Below are 19,123 nucleotides of genomic sequence, written 5' to 3'. Positions count from 1 at the left end.
ATATCAACTACCTTCATCACAGATTCACAAGCGCTGATGCGGAGCTTTTGGCTATATTTGACACGGCGACTCAATTCTACAAAGATACCTCGTCTACAGTCGTCAAAAAGGGAATAACACGGACCTTTATACTATCCACTTCACTACACTATAGAAACTCATAGAAGGCTGTGGTGAAATAAATAAAATACCTACTGAAAAAACTCGTCAGAGAACGCACGCTTACTTTCGAAGAGCTTCCGACGGTTGTAGCGGAGATTGAAGGTTGACTGAATTCACGCTCATTATAGCCTTTTACTTGTATTTCGTAGAACTTGCAAGCTCTCACCCCGTCATATTTCCTATTCGGCACCATATCTATTGTCATGCCAGATAAAGATACGTCAAACGTTCCAGGGAATTGCCTTGACTGCTTCGAATTGATGCATGGCTAATTCATACACTATCAAAATTTTGAAAATCATTTTTGAAAGGGTAAAACACAACATATTGAATGATATATAGGGAATTTGATTTTGGAAATAATATGTGACGAAGAATCGTGGCATGGCCATCGTTTCTACCCTCGGGCTCTCATCGGGGTCCGCGCGTCACGCCTAGTTGTAAGTGTGTGCGTTGTAAGCATACAAGCTTTTTTCTTTTTCTGAGGTGCACCGCGAGGGTATGGGCGAAGTAGAGTACAGGCGGCAGGCAGAGAAAAGCAAGAAGAGAGAAAGAGACAGAAGAGAAAAGAGAGAGAGTGAGAGAGAGACAGAAGAGAGAAGAAGAAAGAAGTTACGCAAGCATCCTCGCACCGATTCGGAGTTAATATGTACTAGGTTAATACGGACCGTCAGGAACGCTCTTAATTTTCACCAAATTTTCGCCATTTTTTGGTCATTGAATTTTCCCGCATTCTCGTCGACGTTCGAATTTCAAGGATACGCACCGGGTGTACGTTAAGTGCAGAAGTGGAAATTGTTTGGGTCACGCCCATCCACGAATTGTCTAGAAACCCATACCGGTGCGCATGAGGTTATCGATAAGGTGACCCGTCACTAAGAGAATTTGTGCGATGAGCGTCTGGTAGTGGAAGTTTCGGTCGAGCTAGGAGAAAGGAGGCAGACAACAACTATAGCAACAACAATAACACCATCAACGATCACAACAGCAGCAATAACAATAACAACAACATTAACAACAGAAACAACATAGATACCGGCAACAACAGTAACACACTCACACACACACACTCACACACACGTTTGGATCTTGCTCGCTTGGACTCCAGAGCACTTGTTGGAGGGTCAATATCTCGGCATATTTTAATCTGCCTAAACCTAATCTTGATGTCAGTACTCGATGACATCTCCATAAAAAGTAACACGCGCTATAGATCAGCTACAAATACAGCTTAGGTACGGTGTGGAGCACATCGTTAAGACTGTAATCAGTCGATGTTGACCGGAAAACGTTGAACACAATTCTGAGTTTTCTGCCGAATTCTGTGGTGTAGAATATAGTGAGTCGACTGGAGGTGAACTAGTGAAAACCTCTATTATTCTAACGTCTTCATTCATAAATAGTCAATACTCTTAAGTGAATATTTGATCTCGTACCATCCAACGATGCAAAATCCAGAATGCTGCACATGTGCTTATCAAGCTCTCAACGAGAAGTGGTGTTGCATTGGATTTGAGTGGTAGGCATACGACGTAATAGCTATTGGAAGCGCGTTGATAATCGGCAAATATTCGTTAGCAAGCTTCGTCGATGGATGAGTGACGAACAGTTCTCAGTACTTCTTCCACTTTCCAGAAGCGTTAATACAAGCGCAGGAGTTCCTTATGCCATTGCGGTGGTAAGTCGATTTAGAAAATTGAGAATAACATCGTGAAAGTTGAGATGTCGAGACTGGACGTGTGTCCTGATGTACTCCATCTCACGATGGTGCACTAAGCAACAAAATCAGATCGATGCACAAGTTCCGGTCGCATTAACTCAGGAAGTGCATTTCCACTGATTATAATATCAGTTAGTGCCGGCCCGCCCAATTGTGGATCAGCAAGATCCAAGTCGTACCACTTGAACATGGTTAACTGATTGGCGGTAGTCGTGGGAGTGGAGAGACTGAAGTGTCGTAGATAATGCGCGTCGATGACAAGCGCTGATAAAAAGTCTGGGACATGGAGTAACAGGCGCGTGATTTTATATGGATTCTATATGGTTCGATGGAATTTTCGCTGATGCCGTTGATGCTGATATTCGCATCGTTAAAAATTCCATTGAGCAGAGCTTAAGCAGCGACGACGTGGCCGCGCCCGCCGCTTACAGCAATGATAGCGATGGGCATCAGCACAACTCATGTTGAATTTCTCGTTGGTAAGCTAGAGCTCGCTAAATGAATTGCCAAATGATCTTCCTTTCGCACTTTGGGTACTGATGAGGAATCTTTGGCCTTAGAAGCTTCTCATTTCCGGTTGTCACCATTAAGAGTGCTGTGATGCCAAGCTTGACAGAGTTAGCATACCAAACGCAAAAGGCAGGATCGGGCAGTACGAGTATGGCTCAAGCATAAGCAAATGTAGCAAAGTCAAGCGCAAGCAACTGTGTCACGTCAGTTTCATTTCCAAAAACTTGCTACAATGGTCTAGATAATGGTTATCAATGATGTTATGGCACCAGTCGTCAACATCGAACAGTCCAACTGGGCTGGCTTGAGCCATCTAATTGGGTGACAGGAGCCACTTAAGACTGGGATGCTCTACAGAATTAAATACTCGGTAACGTTTTCGAAGGAAATCAGTTAAATAAGTGATTGTGGTCATGGCTTCATTGCGACCATCCTAATAGCGGCCAAGCTTCTCTATTTCGTCCTCTCAAGTTCGTCTTGTCGTCGAGTCCATGGAACGACTAGCGACTGTGACGAACCGGTCGCCCCACTTCTCGGCGGGTCTACAAGGTACGAATCTAATCTCTATGGCCCTCCAGATACTCCAATAATGACTGCAACTCAGCGAAGCACAGTGATGTAGAACAACAAAAGAAGCTTCAAAATATGTTGGATTTGACTGAAAATCAACTTGCAATATCTATTTTGAATGTATTTTGGACAAACGAATTCAAATTCGTTTCCCGCGACTACACAAGATCACACTTTCGTCTCTAAAAACATACGTCTATAGCGAGGGAACGGCCAACAAATACGTTTTATTTATTTATTTGTAGAGTAATTACAAAAGTTACATAATTAGCAATATACATACATACTTTAAAAAATATTTTAACCCATCAAGGGTAGTATACAGGGTGTCCCATTTTAAAGGAGCCACCTCGAAATTTTCTGCAGTGGCGTTCTATAAAAAAATTGTTCATACAAAAGTTGTTTGGAACAATGAGCGACATCTTTTCCAGAAATCGGATTTGACCTTGAGATTTATTTTCAAGGTCATTTGAAGGTCAAAGTCATTTTTTGAATAGGAACCTATAATTTTGATCCCGGATTCCGAAAGAGCGAGAAATTCTACGTTTAGATAAGGTATTATGTATGGGGTGCGGTTAACCCCCTCCCCACCCGCGTAAGGTCATGCAGGAGTCAAATTTATTATTTTCTTCATCTATGCACAGGGACGATCGGGCAAGGGTAAGATTAATTGTAATAACCTAATAACTTGCTGGTAATATCTTGCCACCCCGACCCAATAACTAGACGGTAATATCTTGCTGCAGCACGATATCGGCCTTGACCGTCAAAATTACCCAGGGAGGCTTCGGTACCCAAACCACGTGAGAATCCGAATCATTGAATGAAGAGAGAGATGCCCACCACGAATACGCCCCGAGAGATAACAGAATGTCAACAATTATGAAGTTCACACGGCGTCTAAGCTAAAAATGGAAAATAAGCTTCCGTTATTATTAACAAGTTTGCCTAACTTGGCTGGCTACCAAGTCGGCTACTCAAAACACTTCATTTTTTTATTTCGGATTTGGAAAGAAAGTTAAACTGGTCACTCCCACATTGTCTTAATCCATTAAGACCCTTGCCAAACCTGGGCAAGATAGCGCCAAACTAACTATACCAATCGTAGGTAAAACGAAAAACACCCGTGTTTTTTCTTTTGCTATTTACAATTATTTATCAAAAGTTATTTAAACAAATTATCGAAAGGTTATTATTTGAAGTCTGACAAAATAACGTTACATACGTTGCTTTAATATTTTTTCCCGTAGAATCAATTTTTAAACATAATTTTGTAGGAAAACAAATTATTTTTATTCTCTTTTCTGGTGTGATTCCGGACAAGCCTACAAAGTTTCAACCAAATTGGAAAATAACACTTCTTTAGTATTATTTATGAAAGAGGTGACTCGTGAACAGTCCTTCTCAGGATAGTTCACGTCGAAAGTTCTTAGTGTCTAGCGACTCAAAAGGGCCAAATATGTCAGATTATTCGAGAAACGAAATTGTTCACATTCTGTTATCTCTCGGGGCATGTCAAGGCCGATATCGTGTTACAGCAAGATATTACAGTCAAAATTACCCAGGGAGGCTTCGGTACCCAAACCACGTGAGAATCCGAATCATTGAGCGAAGAGAGAGATGTCGACTACGATTACGCAGAAATAGTCGTCGCATTATGAGTCAGAACAACGATGATCCACGAATTCTCGTTGTTTTGGCAATGGTTGATTTAGATCATCATATCTCTTTGCGTGAAATTCAGAAATTTACTGGAATCCCAAGAACAACAGCTGGTAGAATTTTGCGGCTTCATAGATTCACAGATTTTGCGGATTCATAGATCCGTATCACATAACTTTGACTCAAGCTTTGATACCAGATGATCTCCGCCGCAGACTCGAATTTTGTAATTGGGCACAACCAAGAATTCGTGAAGATTCTGAATTTTTCAGATACGTAATGTTTTCGGATGAAGCTACATTTTATTGTAATGGGCAACTCAATCGCCATAATAGTCATTATTGGTCTATCCAGAACCCTCATTGAATACATCATGTTGATAATCATCATAGATGGATCCTCCTAGTTTGGTGCGGTATAATAAATGGTTATCTGGTAGGACCTTATTTTTTCGATGGGAATGTCAACGGCGCAGCATATCTTAATTTCCTGCATAATGAATTACCAGAATTATTGGAATATGTTGACTTGGAAACAAGACGACAATTATAGCTTCAACAGGACGTTGCACCATATCATTGGTCACTAATAGTTCGTCACTTCTTGAACCAATGATACCGAAGATGATGGATAGGTATTGGTAGTGACATTACTAAGTGGTGTCCAAGATCACCAGATCTAACAAGTCCAGATTTTTTTTATGGGGCTATATGAAAAGTGTTGTTTATGCACAGCAACCAACAATATGGCAAGATATGATGCAACACATCATACAAGCTTGTAGAGCTATTCCGCGTAACGCTTTGTTGTCCACAGTTGAAAACTTCGAACGTAGAATTCAACACTGCATAAATTTGAACGGCGGTATTTTTCAACATTTTATGAGATAAATGTTTGTGTTACAATCTTGACTATAACTCTATCTGTAGTCATCGTCTTGTCTTCATTGACTGAGTATTCTCACTTTGCCTTAATGTAGCACGAACACACGTAATGATTAAATCAAAAACGATCTTGATAATCGAACTTTTATTTTCCTTAAGGGTTATTATCATTATTATTATTATTATTATTATTATTATTATTATTATTATTATTATTATTATTATTATTATTATTATTATTATTATTATTATTATTATTATTATTATTATTATTATTATTATTATTATTATTATTATTATTATTATTATTATTATTATTATTATTATTATTATTATTATTATTATTATTATTATTATTATTATTATTATTATTATTATTATTATTATTATTATTATTATTATTATTATTATTATTACTATTTACCCTTATTGGTTTTTTTTTTACAAGGAGTTGCGAAATCCTTTTTGCGGATTCCCCTTAGTCTTTCTGACTAAGGGGTTATGTGGGACTCCCCGAAAGAAACTAGGCCAACCCACTAAACCCCCATCTCCTTGGTGTCCTTCCCCCCAGCCAGGGACTATATTGATATTACTTCTGACTGGAGGTTCTGTCTGTATTCGTCCGTTCGTGTCGTTCCTCCGTATCTCGTTACGTCGTGTCACTTCGTCTGCTCAGTCATCTGTCAGGCAGCTGTCCGCGTTCTTACGTCTCAGTATAGTTTCCGTATAGGTAGCGACTAGCGGGTTCATGCAGCATGAGAGCCACAATGTTATCAGGGGTGATGCTGCCGATCGTTTCTTCCAGTTCCTGTCTGAGTCTTGTCCAGCGGTCACACGCGAAAAACGTGTGTTCCGCGTTGTCTCGTTCGTGTCCACAGTACTTACAATTGGGTGTTCGTAGTCTGTTCATATTGTAGAGGTACCGTCGGAAGTACCCGCGGCCTGTCAAGAGCTGGGTGACGTAGAAATTTACATCACCAAATTTCCTTCCGAGCCAAAGCCTCAAGTCCCGTATCAATCATCTTGTCCAGTTACCACGTCGTTCCTCTGTCCATCGGCCTTACCCAATGTCAATTGTCCTGTCGCGCTCAGCAATTGCCGCGCTATTTCGTCCTATGTCTGCGCTGCTCCCGTAGATCCTTTTGCGTTCAAAGGCCAGAAGATCCACGGGTATTACGCCAGCCACCACCAAAACAGCCTGCGCAGAGACTGTTCGGTAGGAGCAAGCTATTCGCAGTGCGCCCTGTCTCTGTACCATCATCATCGTCTTACAGTATTTTTTTGTCTTCAAGGAGTCTGCCCATATTTCCGCGCCGTATAGAAAGATCGAGTGAGCTGTCGCCATTAACAGTCGTCGTTTTCCCGATCTCGGTCCCGTCGTATTTGCCATCAAGCGACTCAAGGATGCTATCCTCTCTGCCGCTTTCCGGGTTGTTTTCTGTATATGAGGCCAGAAGGTCATCTTCGTATCGAGGGTTACCCCAAGATACTTGACTTCCCTCTTGGTCTCCATCTCGCATGTCCCCACCCTCATGTGCAGTATCGTCTGTATGCGTCTTCTCGTGAGAAACATCAGTTCCGTTTTTTCCGTTGCGAGATGTAGTCCGTGGTCTGTCATCCATCGTCCGACTCGTCTCATGGTCTGGTTCAACGCCAGCTGCGCCAGCTCTGGGGACCTCTCCGTAACCACCGCCGCCACGTCATCAGCGTAGGCGACGAGGGTCACTTCGAGCGGCATCCCAAGCCGTAACAAGCTATCGTATAAGCCATTCCAGAAGTCAGGTCCCAGTATCAACCCCTGTGCCACCCCAGCGGTGACCTGTCTCGTTACTTGTCCCTCGATCGTCTCGTACGTTATCCGTCTGTTTGTTAGGTAATCCTTCACAACTCGAAGCAGGTATGGCTGGATTCCGAAGTTGCTTTTCAGCGCCTCCAAGATATCCTTCCAACTAGCCAAATTGAAAGCATTCCTAATGTCGAGCGTCGCCAGCAACACTATAGGTCGCGCTGCGTGGCAGTGTCTGTCTAGTTCCAGGAAAGAGTCGACCACCTTTTGGATCGCTCCAATCGTCGATCGACCCGTCCTGAAACCGAACTGCAAATCTAATAAACCTCCTCCGGTCTGTATCGCATCCATTAGTCTTGGTCTCAGTAGTTGTTCACAGAGTTTACCAGTCGTGTCAAGTATACTCAACGGTCGGTAAGCCGAAGGCGTGCCATGGTCGCTCCTACCTTTTGGGATAAGAACGAGCCTTGCCATCTTCCACCGGTCGCTGAACGCTTCTGTCGTCAAACACGTGTTTCACAGGTCGAGGAGTATCTCCGGCCGTAGACGAGCCATAAGCCGGAGGATCTCGGATGGTACTCCGTCCGGTCCCGGTGCCTTACCCGTCTTCATCGCATTCGTTGCTCTGACGAGCTCATCAGCGGCAAAGGTGGGGGGCATTTGTGCGTCCACGTCATCCATCACGTTTGTCATAATCGGGTGCGTCGGAAACAATCCGTCAACAATCCGTCCTGCTATTTCGGCATTTTTAAGTTCCGGTGAGACTCGGGCCCCTAGTTTCCCGGTCACAATCTTGTAGCCGGTGCCCCAGGGATCCTTATTCACCTCCTCGCAGAGCTTCCTCCAGCATCGCGTCTTGCTATCCCGTATTGCTTTCGTCAGCGTCTTCCGTGCTGTTTTGTATATGGCTTGGAGGTTTTCCCTTTCGGGTCCGCCCCCTGCCCTTGTCACTCGTCGCCGATTTGTCAGGCATATCCTGCGTAACTCGGCTATTTGTCCGTCCACCAATATTGTGGTTGTCTTTGTTGTATCTGTCGACGTTTCGGTATTATGCCTCTGCACAAGGTGTCTATTAATTTGGCCGTGTCTGTCTTTCCGCTCTTTACCGGCCTATCAGTTCCGCGGGAATTCTCTCCCCTGGAGACGGTGCTGCCATTAGCTCTTCCGAAAATTTTCGTCCGTCGAGTTTCCGTAGATTCCACCGCGGGGGTTGATGGTTTCTCGTTCGTCTCGTTTCCGTCCGTCCCACCACTTCAAAGACGATGTACTGGTGATCGCTGGTTGTGTAGTCTTCGATCACCCGCCATCCTCTCAGACGTGGCAGAATTCTGTCCGATGTCATCGTGACGTCGGGGATAGAGTCACCGACACCTGGCCGTCTCTACGTCGGCGTATATCCCGTATTTACCACTGCTAGATCGAGCCTTACGGCCATTTCCAGTAGTAGTCGTCCGCGTCGATTCGTTTCGTTCATTCCCCACTCGGTCGCCCTCGCGTTAAAATCCCCCGCAACAATGACATCCCAGGGCAGGTCCCTGATCTCGTCTTCTAGGAGTTCCATCTTTCTTTCGAACTCCATCGCGGTGCAGTTGGGTGTCAGGTAGACGCTGAGATAAGTAACAGCGCCAACTGTGACCCAGAAATAGTCGTTGCCGATACCGCGATTGGAGACTCTAGATTGGGTGCCACCCCGTACCCAGATAGCAGTGGTCTCTGTCTCGTTTGTAATGTATGTCTGGGTCGTCCTTCTCCTGTATGGTTTACTCAGAATCAGGATGTCCGCGTCATATTCGTCGGCTATCTAAGGTAGGAGCATGTCTGCAGTCCTACTTCGATTCAGGTTTCCCTGAATTATTCTGTCCGTCCTCTGGCCCGTCCCCTGCACTCTTCCAGCGCGGCCCGGAACACAGCGCACCTACCGCCTCCGGCGAGGTAGGCGTCGTCCCTGTACCCGGCCTCGGAGCACAGTGGGCAGACTGGCTTGTTTTGGCATTCCGTCGCCTAGTGTCCGGATGTGCTACACTTGCGGCAGCATTTCGTCCTGTCCTTACCTGTGCATTTAGCTTTTACATGGCCGAAGCCCAGGCATCTGTAACATTTTGTCACCGTCAGTCGTTTCCGAACGCGGCAATGCACCCAGCCAATTCCGATCCGACCACGCCGAAGCAATGCTCAGCGCGGTTTGGACCGAAAATGTGGATTCGGAAGTCTGTGTCTCGTCCCGTCTCTCATCTGAGCGCGTCCGTCACGTCTTTCGGAGTCGCAACGCAGTCCAGATCCATGATCTCCAATTGGACCTTGGAGGTCATAGCCCTGACACTGCCCACTTCCCCGATCGTATCTTGGATCAGTCGTCCAAACATCTCATGTCCGTCCGGCTTGTCTGCGTTTACCTGTAGCTTCAGAAGACATAAGCCGTTCTTAGTCTTCCTCAGGTTTGTCACTTGCACGTGGCTCTCCTTGGGGTCGATCGTCGTCCGTATTTTCCGTACTATACCGAAGTACGTTGTGTCCGTGCCCGGCTTGATCAGGACAGCCAGACCCCTTTTTCTTTTTCTTTTTTGTCTTGTCTGATCGTTTTCGTGTTACCGTCTGCCAGTCCTTGGTCGGTTCCGTCGTCGGTGGCCTTTTTTGTGAGGGTTTCGGCGTGGTTCCGACCGGCGAACGTTTTCGTTTCGTCCGTGGCGTTTCTTCGTTATTCGCCGCTGTCATGTCTGTATTGTTGTTGTTTTGGGAACGTCTTCCCGAAACTGAGTCCGATCGCTTGTGCAGCGCGATGTCCACAGTCTCGAGAATTGTCTTAATTCCCGTCTTCACTGTCATGGTCATGTTTTTTTGTACGTTTGCTGCTTTGGCCATTTTCGTCGCCGTTTCTTGTATGAGCCACAGCAGTTCCGTCACACCTCGTGTGTCGTTTGTTATTGTGGGTGTTCGTCCTGTCGTCGGTTCTTGGCTGTCAGCGGTAGAGACGTAGCTCACCCCGCTGCCGCCGCATGACACACTGTCCGTCCTCTGTCGTCTTGGTAAGTTCAGTAGGTTCGTGTCGTTTTTTCGTGTCGTCCTCCTTATCCCCGTATTATTATTATTATTATTATTATTATTATTATTATTATTATTATTATTATTAACCTCACCCTTGCCCTGGAGGTATAGGAGGGGGGTTGATCGCACCCCACTCATAATACCTTACCTAAACGTAGAATTTTCCGCTCTTTCTAAATCCATGATAAAAAATGGGATATTAAAAATGAGTATTAAAAATATCACTTGATTATTTGGTTATTGGGTTATTTGAGTTATTGGTTTATTACCTTACCCTTGCCCGATCATCACTGTACATAGATGAAGAAAATAATAAATTTATTATTTATTATAAAAAATGATAAAAGCTCAAAATTATAGGTTCCTATTCAAAAAATGAATTTGACCTTAAAATGACCTTGAAAATAAATCTCAAAGTTAAATCCGATTTTTGGGAAATGTGTCCCTCATTATCCCAAACAACTTTTATCTGAACAATTTTTTTATAGAATGCCAACCGTAGAAAATTTCGGGGTTGTTCCTTTAAAACGGGTCACCATGTATATAATTTATGAAAGCCACAACTTCAAAATCAGAATTTGAAAAATTCAATCATAAGGCAAAATACGAACTCACCGAAATTGTATTTGACACTATGATAACATAGCTGTTGAAAACCCTAACACGATTTTAGTGCAAAAAGTACTGCCAACCCCTGGGAAACCATTACAGTCTGCAAACTGTAACAGGATGACATACGGAGATATCAGCTATCTGGGAAACAAAAAGCTCTTCTCTATTTTGATATAGGAACTCAAGTAACGTAAACTTTCACTAACTCAGTTTACTCGCTAATATTTCAATCAAAACATAAAGACCTAATAGTTGTAGATGATGTGGTATTCACATCCATTTGCATTAACATCAATATTATACGACATCATAAGATGATCCCACACTATAGGGAAAAATGTGCGATTAAACTCACTTATCCGGTCCGTCTAAACAAGATGGATAGGATAATATACGCAAAAGAAAAGAAAGCTAGCATGGAATATTACGACACAGCAAGACAGATGTTTATTAGATTCTGATGAAAAAGATAGCAATAGAATAGTACAATATTTAGATTACATTTTTGCTGCTTAATATGGTAGTACTTACTGCTTATTTAGGCAAGCTGTACAATTGTTGTTTTTGGTAAATATTATTTTCCTTTGTTTTTAAGTTTTTTTTTCTCCTTCTTTTCTTTTTTTCTTTTTTTCTTCTGTAATTATAAGCCAGACCATCGCACAAGTATATATTATCTCTGATGGGTTGTAATATTTTGTAATGTATGATGTACATTGCTATGTATGTAACTTATGTACTTACTCTAGAAATAAATAAATAAAGAAAACGAATTTATTGGCTGTTCACTTGCTATAAACGCATATTTTTGCACAAAGGAGTAATCGTGGGTTGTCGTGGGAAACGAATTTGGATTCCTTTGTTCAAAATACATTAAAACAGTATATTGCAAGTTGATTTTTTAAGTTAAATTCAACTTATTCAAATATTTTGACTATTTTTTGGCTCATCTGCATCACTATGCAGCAATTAATCTTACAATGAAAGATAGTGTGATGTCGCTAATCACTTATTATTTATATTTAGTTCGTACTCTTATGGTCTCTCGCGCTATTAAGTAAATATATCTAATATTATTTATGATGAACAATTTTAATCTTATATGTCAAAATCAAATTTATGTAATAAAAATATATAATTATTTGGAATGGAATTAAGGAAAGACAGCTTTTGTCATAGTTTCTTATGGTCCGAAGTGTTCCAAGAGCAGGGCATAAGTCTCTATTAGAAAGAAGGATGTGATTCAGACCAAGTTTCTCATAGCACGAAGTATTCTATGAGTCGAGGGCAAATCACTATAGAAGAAGGTAGGCTTGCTTAGCTAATCATAAGAGAGAAACAACTCAGCATAAGCCAAGTTTATTCAATTTCAAGTGCTCACTTTACACGGCTAGGAGAGAATACCTCTCACCTGTATAAAATTGAACCTATTTATATACAGATTTTAGAGCTCCATTTTTGCCGGATGCACGTTTTCACGCTGTTTCTGCAAATGTGCAAAATCATTTTATCTTGTTTACAATAAAACAAACAATGCTAAAGGAAATTATAATAGTGTGAAAATACGAAATGTAATATAAATAATTTACGCATAATTCGCAATTATCGCAAAAATCGTAGTTAAAAGTTATTAACTAACAGAGTTAGGTAATTCAATAGAGCAAAATTTTCAATAAAATAACAAGAATTTTTTACGTATAAAAATAATTTATCGCTTGTAGATATAATTACAAATAAGAACTACTCAAATCTAAGTAATAATTAATTTTCGTTTTTTGGAAAATCTTATAATGTAAATATAAAATCGGCTAATTAAAAATTATGAGATCTAAAAATTTTGTCAGTAAGTAGAAAATTAACGCTTTCGATTATTATATTTTTATTTGTTTAAATAAATTATGAATTTTTTATTTACTGATAACAATAGTAACTAAGTTGCGCTATTGTAAACCGAATATTTACTCATGTTCTTAATATTGTCATAATATTTGCAAAGTTATAAATAAATTAAGTTTGTACATTAAAATTCAATGATATTCAATAGTTAAAAGTACTTGAAAACATGATAATCTTAATTTATGGCCTAAAATTCACATAAAAATTACTTTGATTCATTGAAATTACTATTAATAACGCATTTTAATTGAATAATAAAAATTGGCATATCTATATCTATAAGTAGAGTGACGTAACGCTTCTTATATAGTCATGAAATTTGATTCTTGCTCTAAGAAAATCATATAATACGTGAGTTGGCGCCGTTCTATATACGAAATAATTAGTGTAGATTTGCTAGTTTAGCGGGTTGCCGTAATACAGTAAGAATAAGAAAATAGTCTAGGAGCTCATAGATAGGACCATTACAATAATTAACGGTTGAAAGTTGACTGAATATCCATCTTCCATTACAGATCACAAGCTTTCTTTAAAGAAAAACAATTATTAAAATATAGATAGTTAAAAATATTTTTATTTCATAATTCCATTTAAAATTTTTTTGATTGATTAACTTTAACTATCTCTACTAAATATAGTCGTCTATTTATATATTTTTCATGAATATTTTGTAAAAAACTGTTACATAATCTATGCTACTTATTCCGAGTATTATCTATACTTATTATCTATTATCTTTAATGTGCGCTTTCATGTCGCTATGTTGACATAACTTCCGCCCACATACTACTGTGGGCAAAAAGTAAGGTGAATTTGTTTGTAAAATGAAAAATCTTTATTTATTCTTCTACATCAATGTCATCCCCTTTGAAGTAATCCCCTCCCGATAAAATACACTTATGCCAACGTTTTTTCCAATCCTCGAAACATGCCAAATAGTCCCTTTCCGGTATAGCCATCAGCGCCTTCTTCGATTCAGCTCTTATCTCCTCAATCGACTCGAAACGCGTTCCCCGGAGTGGTCTCTTGAGTTTTGGGAATAGCCAGAAGTCACACGGAACCAAATCAGGCGAATACGGTGGTTGCGGAACGATATGCGTCGAATTTTTGGCAAAATGGTCACGAAGAACGAGTGCAGTGTGAGATGGTGCATTATCGTGATGCAAGCTTGTCCTTATAGTCAGAAAGTATTGTTTCACACACATCAACGCGGCGACTTTTTTGCAAAAAATTGAGCGTTTTCGGTACCAAACGAGATTTGACTTTTCGTAGGCCCAAATGGTCTTTCAAAATTGTTTTCACAATCCTTCTGATATTCCGATTATATCAGTAAGGTCTCTAACAGTCAACCAACGATTTTCGAGCACTAATTCCTTCACTTTATTTACGTGTTGGTCATCTGTTGACGTCGATGGTCGTCCGGAGCGCTCCAAGTCATCAACACGTTCTCGACCCTCTTTGAAGTCTTTGTACCACTTATAAACATTTATCTGCGACATGGTAGAATCACCAAAGGCCTTCCGCAACATCCTCAACGTTTCCGCAGCCGAAATTTCATTCCGCAAACAAAATTTGATGGCACTTCTTTGCTCAATTAAATCAGACATTGTAAAAATCGAAACATGCACTCTTGGTCGTTTGGTAAACCCAAGCGTAAATATATTACTGATGATGACATTGACATGAAATTTGTCCCAAATGTCATTCGCAGTCCTACCAACTCAAGAAAAAAAGAACTAGCCCGAAATGTTAAGCCCGCGAAGTTTAAATTGAAAATTCACCTTACTTTTTGCCCACAGTAGTACGTATCAAATCCCAATTACAAACTAAAATTGTGGTAGATAAAAATTTCTATAACATCTTTCAAAATAATATTATCTTCTTTTAAAATTTTGTTGCATACAATTTCAGACTTAGAAATTTTGTTTGTTTATTTGTAAGCTATAAGTGCTGCTAATACCAGAATTTCATCAATTTATTTATATTAAAATAGATTATTATTCACAATATTAACAATACAATTACAGGGTTATAAATAAATATTAAACAACCAGAATTTTTGTAATTTTAAAAGTAATTAACTATTAATACATTTTGAACATACTTTTTTTATAGAAAATATAAAATTCAAATTATTAATAACCTTATCTATTAATTTTTCTAGAAAATAATAAAAAATTAATTAATGCAACTCATTTTTCAGTCAACTGCAGTAAATGATGTTGCTGTACCAGTCATCTCTCTTCCTCAATTATCAGAAGAAACTAATATTGGAACAGTACCGCACTCGTATACAGGTTCAGCTCAATTATTGTTACCACAAGCCCAGTCCGGAAAAAATATTTTGTCTCGTATCAATGAAAATTTGCCGAAACCTATTTCTTCATCAAGATGTCTTAATATTACTGGCATTGAAAAATACCCTGAACTTCAAAGAGGTTTACCAAGAGCATGGAGTGTTCCAGCGCTTGCGCCGCATGTTCGTATTCATTTAGAACCGCCATTGGTAAATTCTTTTTTTAGCATGATTTGGATATAGATTCATGTTTTATAAATATACATAAATACTGAGCTCATACAATTTTACAACCTAGATTCAGCAAGCTGCCTTTGATGATTTATTATATAAAGTCGACGTAATGAGGAATATAGCGACACGGTACGATGAACTAAAGCAAACTCCTAAACCAAGGAGAGCAAGTGTTCCGGTCATGTATTTCGGTCAGCAAGGTTTTCCAGTCACGCCTGTTACCGATGAAGAAGAGCAAGCTGTTGCGGCTAGACTCGAAATCCGACTAGTTAATACAACTGAAGGTACTACGGTTGTACAAACTACTGCTGATAAGGAACCTATCCAAAGTATTTGTCATATTACTTTTATTGCTTATTTAAGTTATTTATTTATATAAACTCATTTATTTATATTTACATTTTGTGTTGTAGAAAAATGTATAAACGGAATTTTTAGTAGTCCTGCTACTCTAAATCTTGGACCTGACGAGCAATCAGTTTACTATGACGCCATAGAAAATCGTGTTTTAACTCATAGTAATGCAAATACAATTACTGCAACAACAGATATTCCAACAGGAGTATCTACAGCTATACTATGTTCTGGGGTCAAAGAAACCAAAGATAAAGAATCGATAAATAAATTTCATAGTGGCTACAGCAAAATACCTGTGCCAGTGAGAAGTCCCAGATGCTCTTTATCCGAATCCACTCTAGAAACCAATACAGTCAACTCGAAAACTTATGCAAGTGGTGATCCTAACAAAGCATTATTTACCAATATATTGGCTAAAGATAATGATTCAAGTGAGCTAATCTTATACATTGATCATTTAATTTAGAAAAGATAATTTTTAGTACATAATCGATTCTTCACTGTCTATTGATACACAAATACTCTTCACAATTTCTCGTCTGATGAAACAAATATATTATATGAATATTATTTTTAGTTCCTTTACTTATATTTACACAAAAATCTTAGTTATAAATACATTCATTTATATTATATTTCTTGAAATAATTATTGAAAATACAGTTTACCTAATATAAAAACGTTATCAATAACGATTTACTTTTTCATTCTTCGTATTTCTTTTTTGTTTATCTTATTTTTTGAGAATCACAAATAAGATAGAATTACGCATATAAAACGAAAAAATTTAGCCTACTATTTTATGTATATGCGTATTTAACAGCATCAAGATTACTTTGGCCGCAGTCAACTGATGGAGGACTGTTTCTACGACGATGTGCTACCCTGCCAGACGCCCGACCAAATCTAGTTAGCAGTATGACATCTGTGAGTTCAACTGAAGAGGATAATCTTATGGGCTGTACACCAGCATTACGCCGTCGACGACAAAGCGAGAAGTATACGAGAGATATGAGCCAGTTGAATTTTAGGTTTCAAAGGCCTCAACAGCAACGAACGAGGCCCAATTCGGAAATACTACCTCGCTTCTATGCACGTGGCGTACCTTCTCATCTAATTGATGAAATAGCTAAACAACCGACAGAAAGCAGTGACAACGACTCTGACAGTTGTAACGGTTTAGCCATAAAAACCTCAGATGAGCCACCATCCCTGCCGCCACCACCATGTTGTCTCCCACCTCACACTGCCGAAAATAACGCAAGGTAATGTTTCCTCTTTACCCGTCCTATATTTATTATTATTTGGTTATTTTGTATTTCATTTTATCATTTTCTCAAATATCTATAACAGTATCAATCTGTCATATCTGATCATTTTTTAATGAAATCAATTTTTACGTACCTTATATAGTATATAAATTATTTATTTTTGGAAACCATTATGTGATTTTGCACTTTACTTTTATATGTTGAATAATATTTTTATTTTGTACTTTAGCTTTTTTTGTCTTTTCTAAACATGACTAATTTTTTAGACATGATTAATTCATCACCAAATAAAATTTTCTTATGTTTTATAAATATGTATAAATACTTTATATCATTTACGCAAAAGAAACTAAAATTCAACTGTATATAATGATGTAAATTATTAGTTACGTTTGCTTGAAAAAACTAAAGTGGTGAAGCTGGCTATCGACCGAAACTGATCACATAGAAAACTTGTAAAAGAATAACGGAAACCCCCAGTTATGAAGTTTCTAATCAGATAAATCGTAAATAAATAATAAGTAACACATATAAAGTTTAAATAATAGAAAGAAAGGATATGAAGTTTCTTTAGATAAGCGGATTTAAGCATTGGAATAACGCTTGAACTTAATTGTTGATAGTTATAAGTAATATTATCGCAACTTTTAATATGATTTCAAAATTACCCTGACACAAACGTATTTACCTCAGAAAAAGCTAATATAATGAAATTGATGTAGAGAAAATTATTGAAATATACAATCTAAATCTTTATCTGAAAATAACTTTCTGGAAATTGTCTCAATTAAACTGAAACGTTTTTATATCAAAGATGGTAAGACATTCGAATCTACTCATATAAGTATTATTACGTAATGAATTAAAATAAAATGAAAATAGAAACCCTTTTACCGGAACACAAATTGGCCATTTTACTGTATAAGAGTATTGAACACTGCTGCAGTTGGTCGTGCCCACTCGCTTATGATTCACGACCCGAATCTTGATCATATTAATTTTTATACAACTGCTTTCTTTTTAGCAGGTTAAAGTGATTAGCAAAATTAACTGGAAATAGTTATATTCTCTTATGTACTCAAAATATAAGGAATTACTAAAGCTCTTTGATGGAAACATAAATATTTTATGTTCTAGGTGCCGAAGGTTCAGACCTATTCCAGATGTCGCAATAATCAGCAAAGAAACGTGAGGCTTAGCGATTACAAAAAAAATTATAATGCAACTCACAATTCTGTAATAATCAGAAAAAACTTCCTAATGCCAACTATTTATGTGATGCTTTGTCCAAAGTCAAGAGTTTCTACAATGCATTTTATATCAGAAATAATTTCTCAGGTGTGAGATGGGAAGGAAGCTAGCTGAATCATGAAACGATTTAATTTATTCAAAATGTAACGGAGGGGTAATATTTTCGAGTCGACAGTTATCACTTGAATAACGTACTATAAAAAATAATTTAAAAATGAAAATATTATTTAAGGTGAATTATCCCTACTGTAGAGTTATAGATAATCACTTGTTATCCAACATTACTAAAAAGTAAAGACTCGTATCAGTAGACACACTCTTGTTTACTAACAGTGTTTCCAGTGCAGTAAAATCTTTAACAACTCTCAGTGCATCGTTCTTATCTATAACCAATAAACAATAGCCTTTGTTTGAAGCTCTTTATAAATACGAACATAATTTAGTTTCTCTATAAATTTTTTACCCCTCATTTACTTTATTTAAGTTTTTATTGAACATTCTTCATTTGTTTCATATATTTAAATAAAATAAATATTTAGAGTAGGTTAAGTGGTATATCAAGAAATGCTAAAATTAACATTCAAAAAATGTCAATACTAAAACAATTATACTATATATTTCTTCAATTAAAATCAAAAGTATTACTAATAAAGTATCAATTACGAAATTTAAATAAAGTATAATTAACTATCGTATGAAAATATATAATATGATATTTATTGTGAAAGAAATTGTGAAATATGTTAACAAATATTAATTTCTATGAATTCAGTACTTTCCAAGTGGAAACAAAATTTTTAGTATTATTTCCAAACTTTTTTTTATCAGAAGAAAATTATTTACTGATTTTTCTGTTAAATTACATATTATATT

General features: G+C 38.3%; 1 protein-coding gene across 14 annotated transcripts in view; it reads left to right on the top strand.

Moving 5' to 3' along the window:
* The window catches only part of LOC131669622 (tau-tubulin kinase homolog Asator), a 481,900-nt gene extending 463,568 nt beyond the window's left edge, over positions 1 to 18,332 (top strand). For all 14 annotated transcript variants that reach the window (XM_058944724.1, XM_058944645.1, XM_058944629.1 and 11 more), the window contains 5 exons: positions 15,045 to 15,347; positions 15,436 to 15,700; positions 15,785 to 16,159; positions 16,552 to 16,993; positions 18,137 to 18,332. In XM_058944724.1, coding sequence (XP_058800707.1) covers positions 15,045 to 15,347; positions 15,436 to 15,700; positions 15,785 to 16,159; positions 16,552 to 16,993; positions 18,137 to 18,191 — 1,440 coding nt within the window. In that variant the 3' untranslated portion in view covers positions 18,192 to 18,332. The remainder of the gene's footprint in view (positions 1 to 15,044; positions 15,348 to 15,435; positions 15,701 to 15,784; positions 16,160 to 16,551; positions 16,994 to 18,136) is intronic.
* The last annotated feature ends 791 nt before the right edge of the window (positions 18,333 to 19,123 follow it).

The sequence above is a fragment of the Phymastichus coffea genome, unplaced genomic scaffold (assembly GCF_024137745.1).
Source record: "Phymastichus coffea isolate CEN01 unplaced genomic scaffold, Cenicafe_Pcof_1.1 PCOF00008, whole genome shotgun sequence".
NCBI lineage: Eukaryota > Metazoa > Arthropoda > Insecta > Hymenoptera > Eulophidae > Phymastichus > Phymastichus coffea.
The sequence above is the reverse complement of the archived record's forward strand: the minus strand, read 5'-3'. Positions and strand labels throughout refer to the sequence as shown.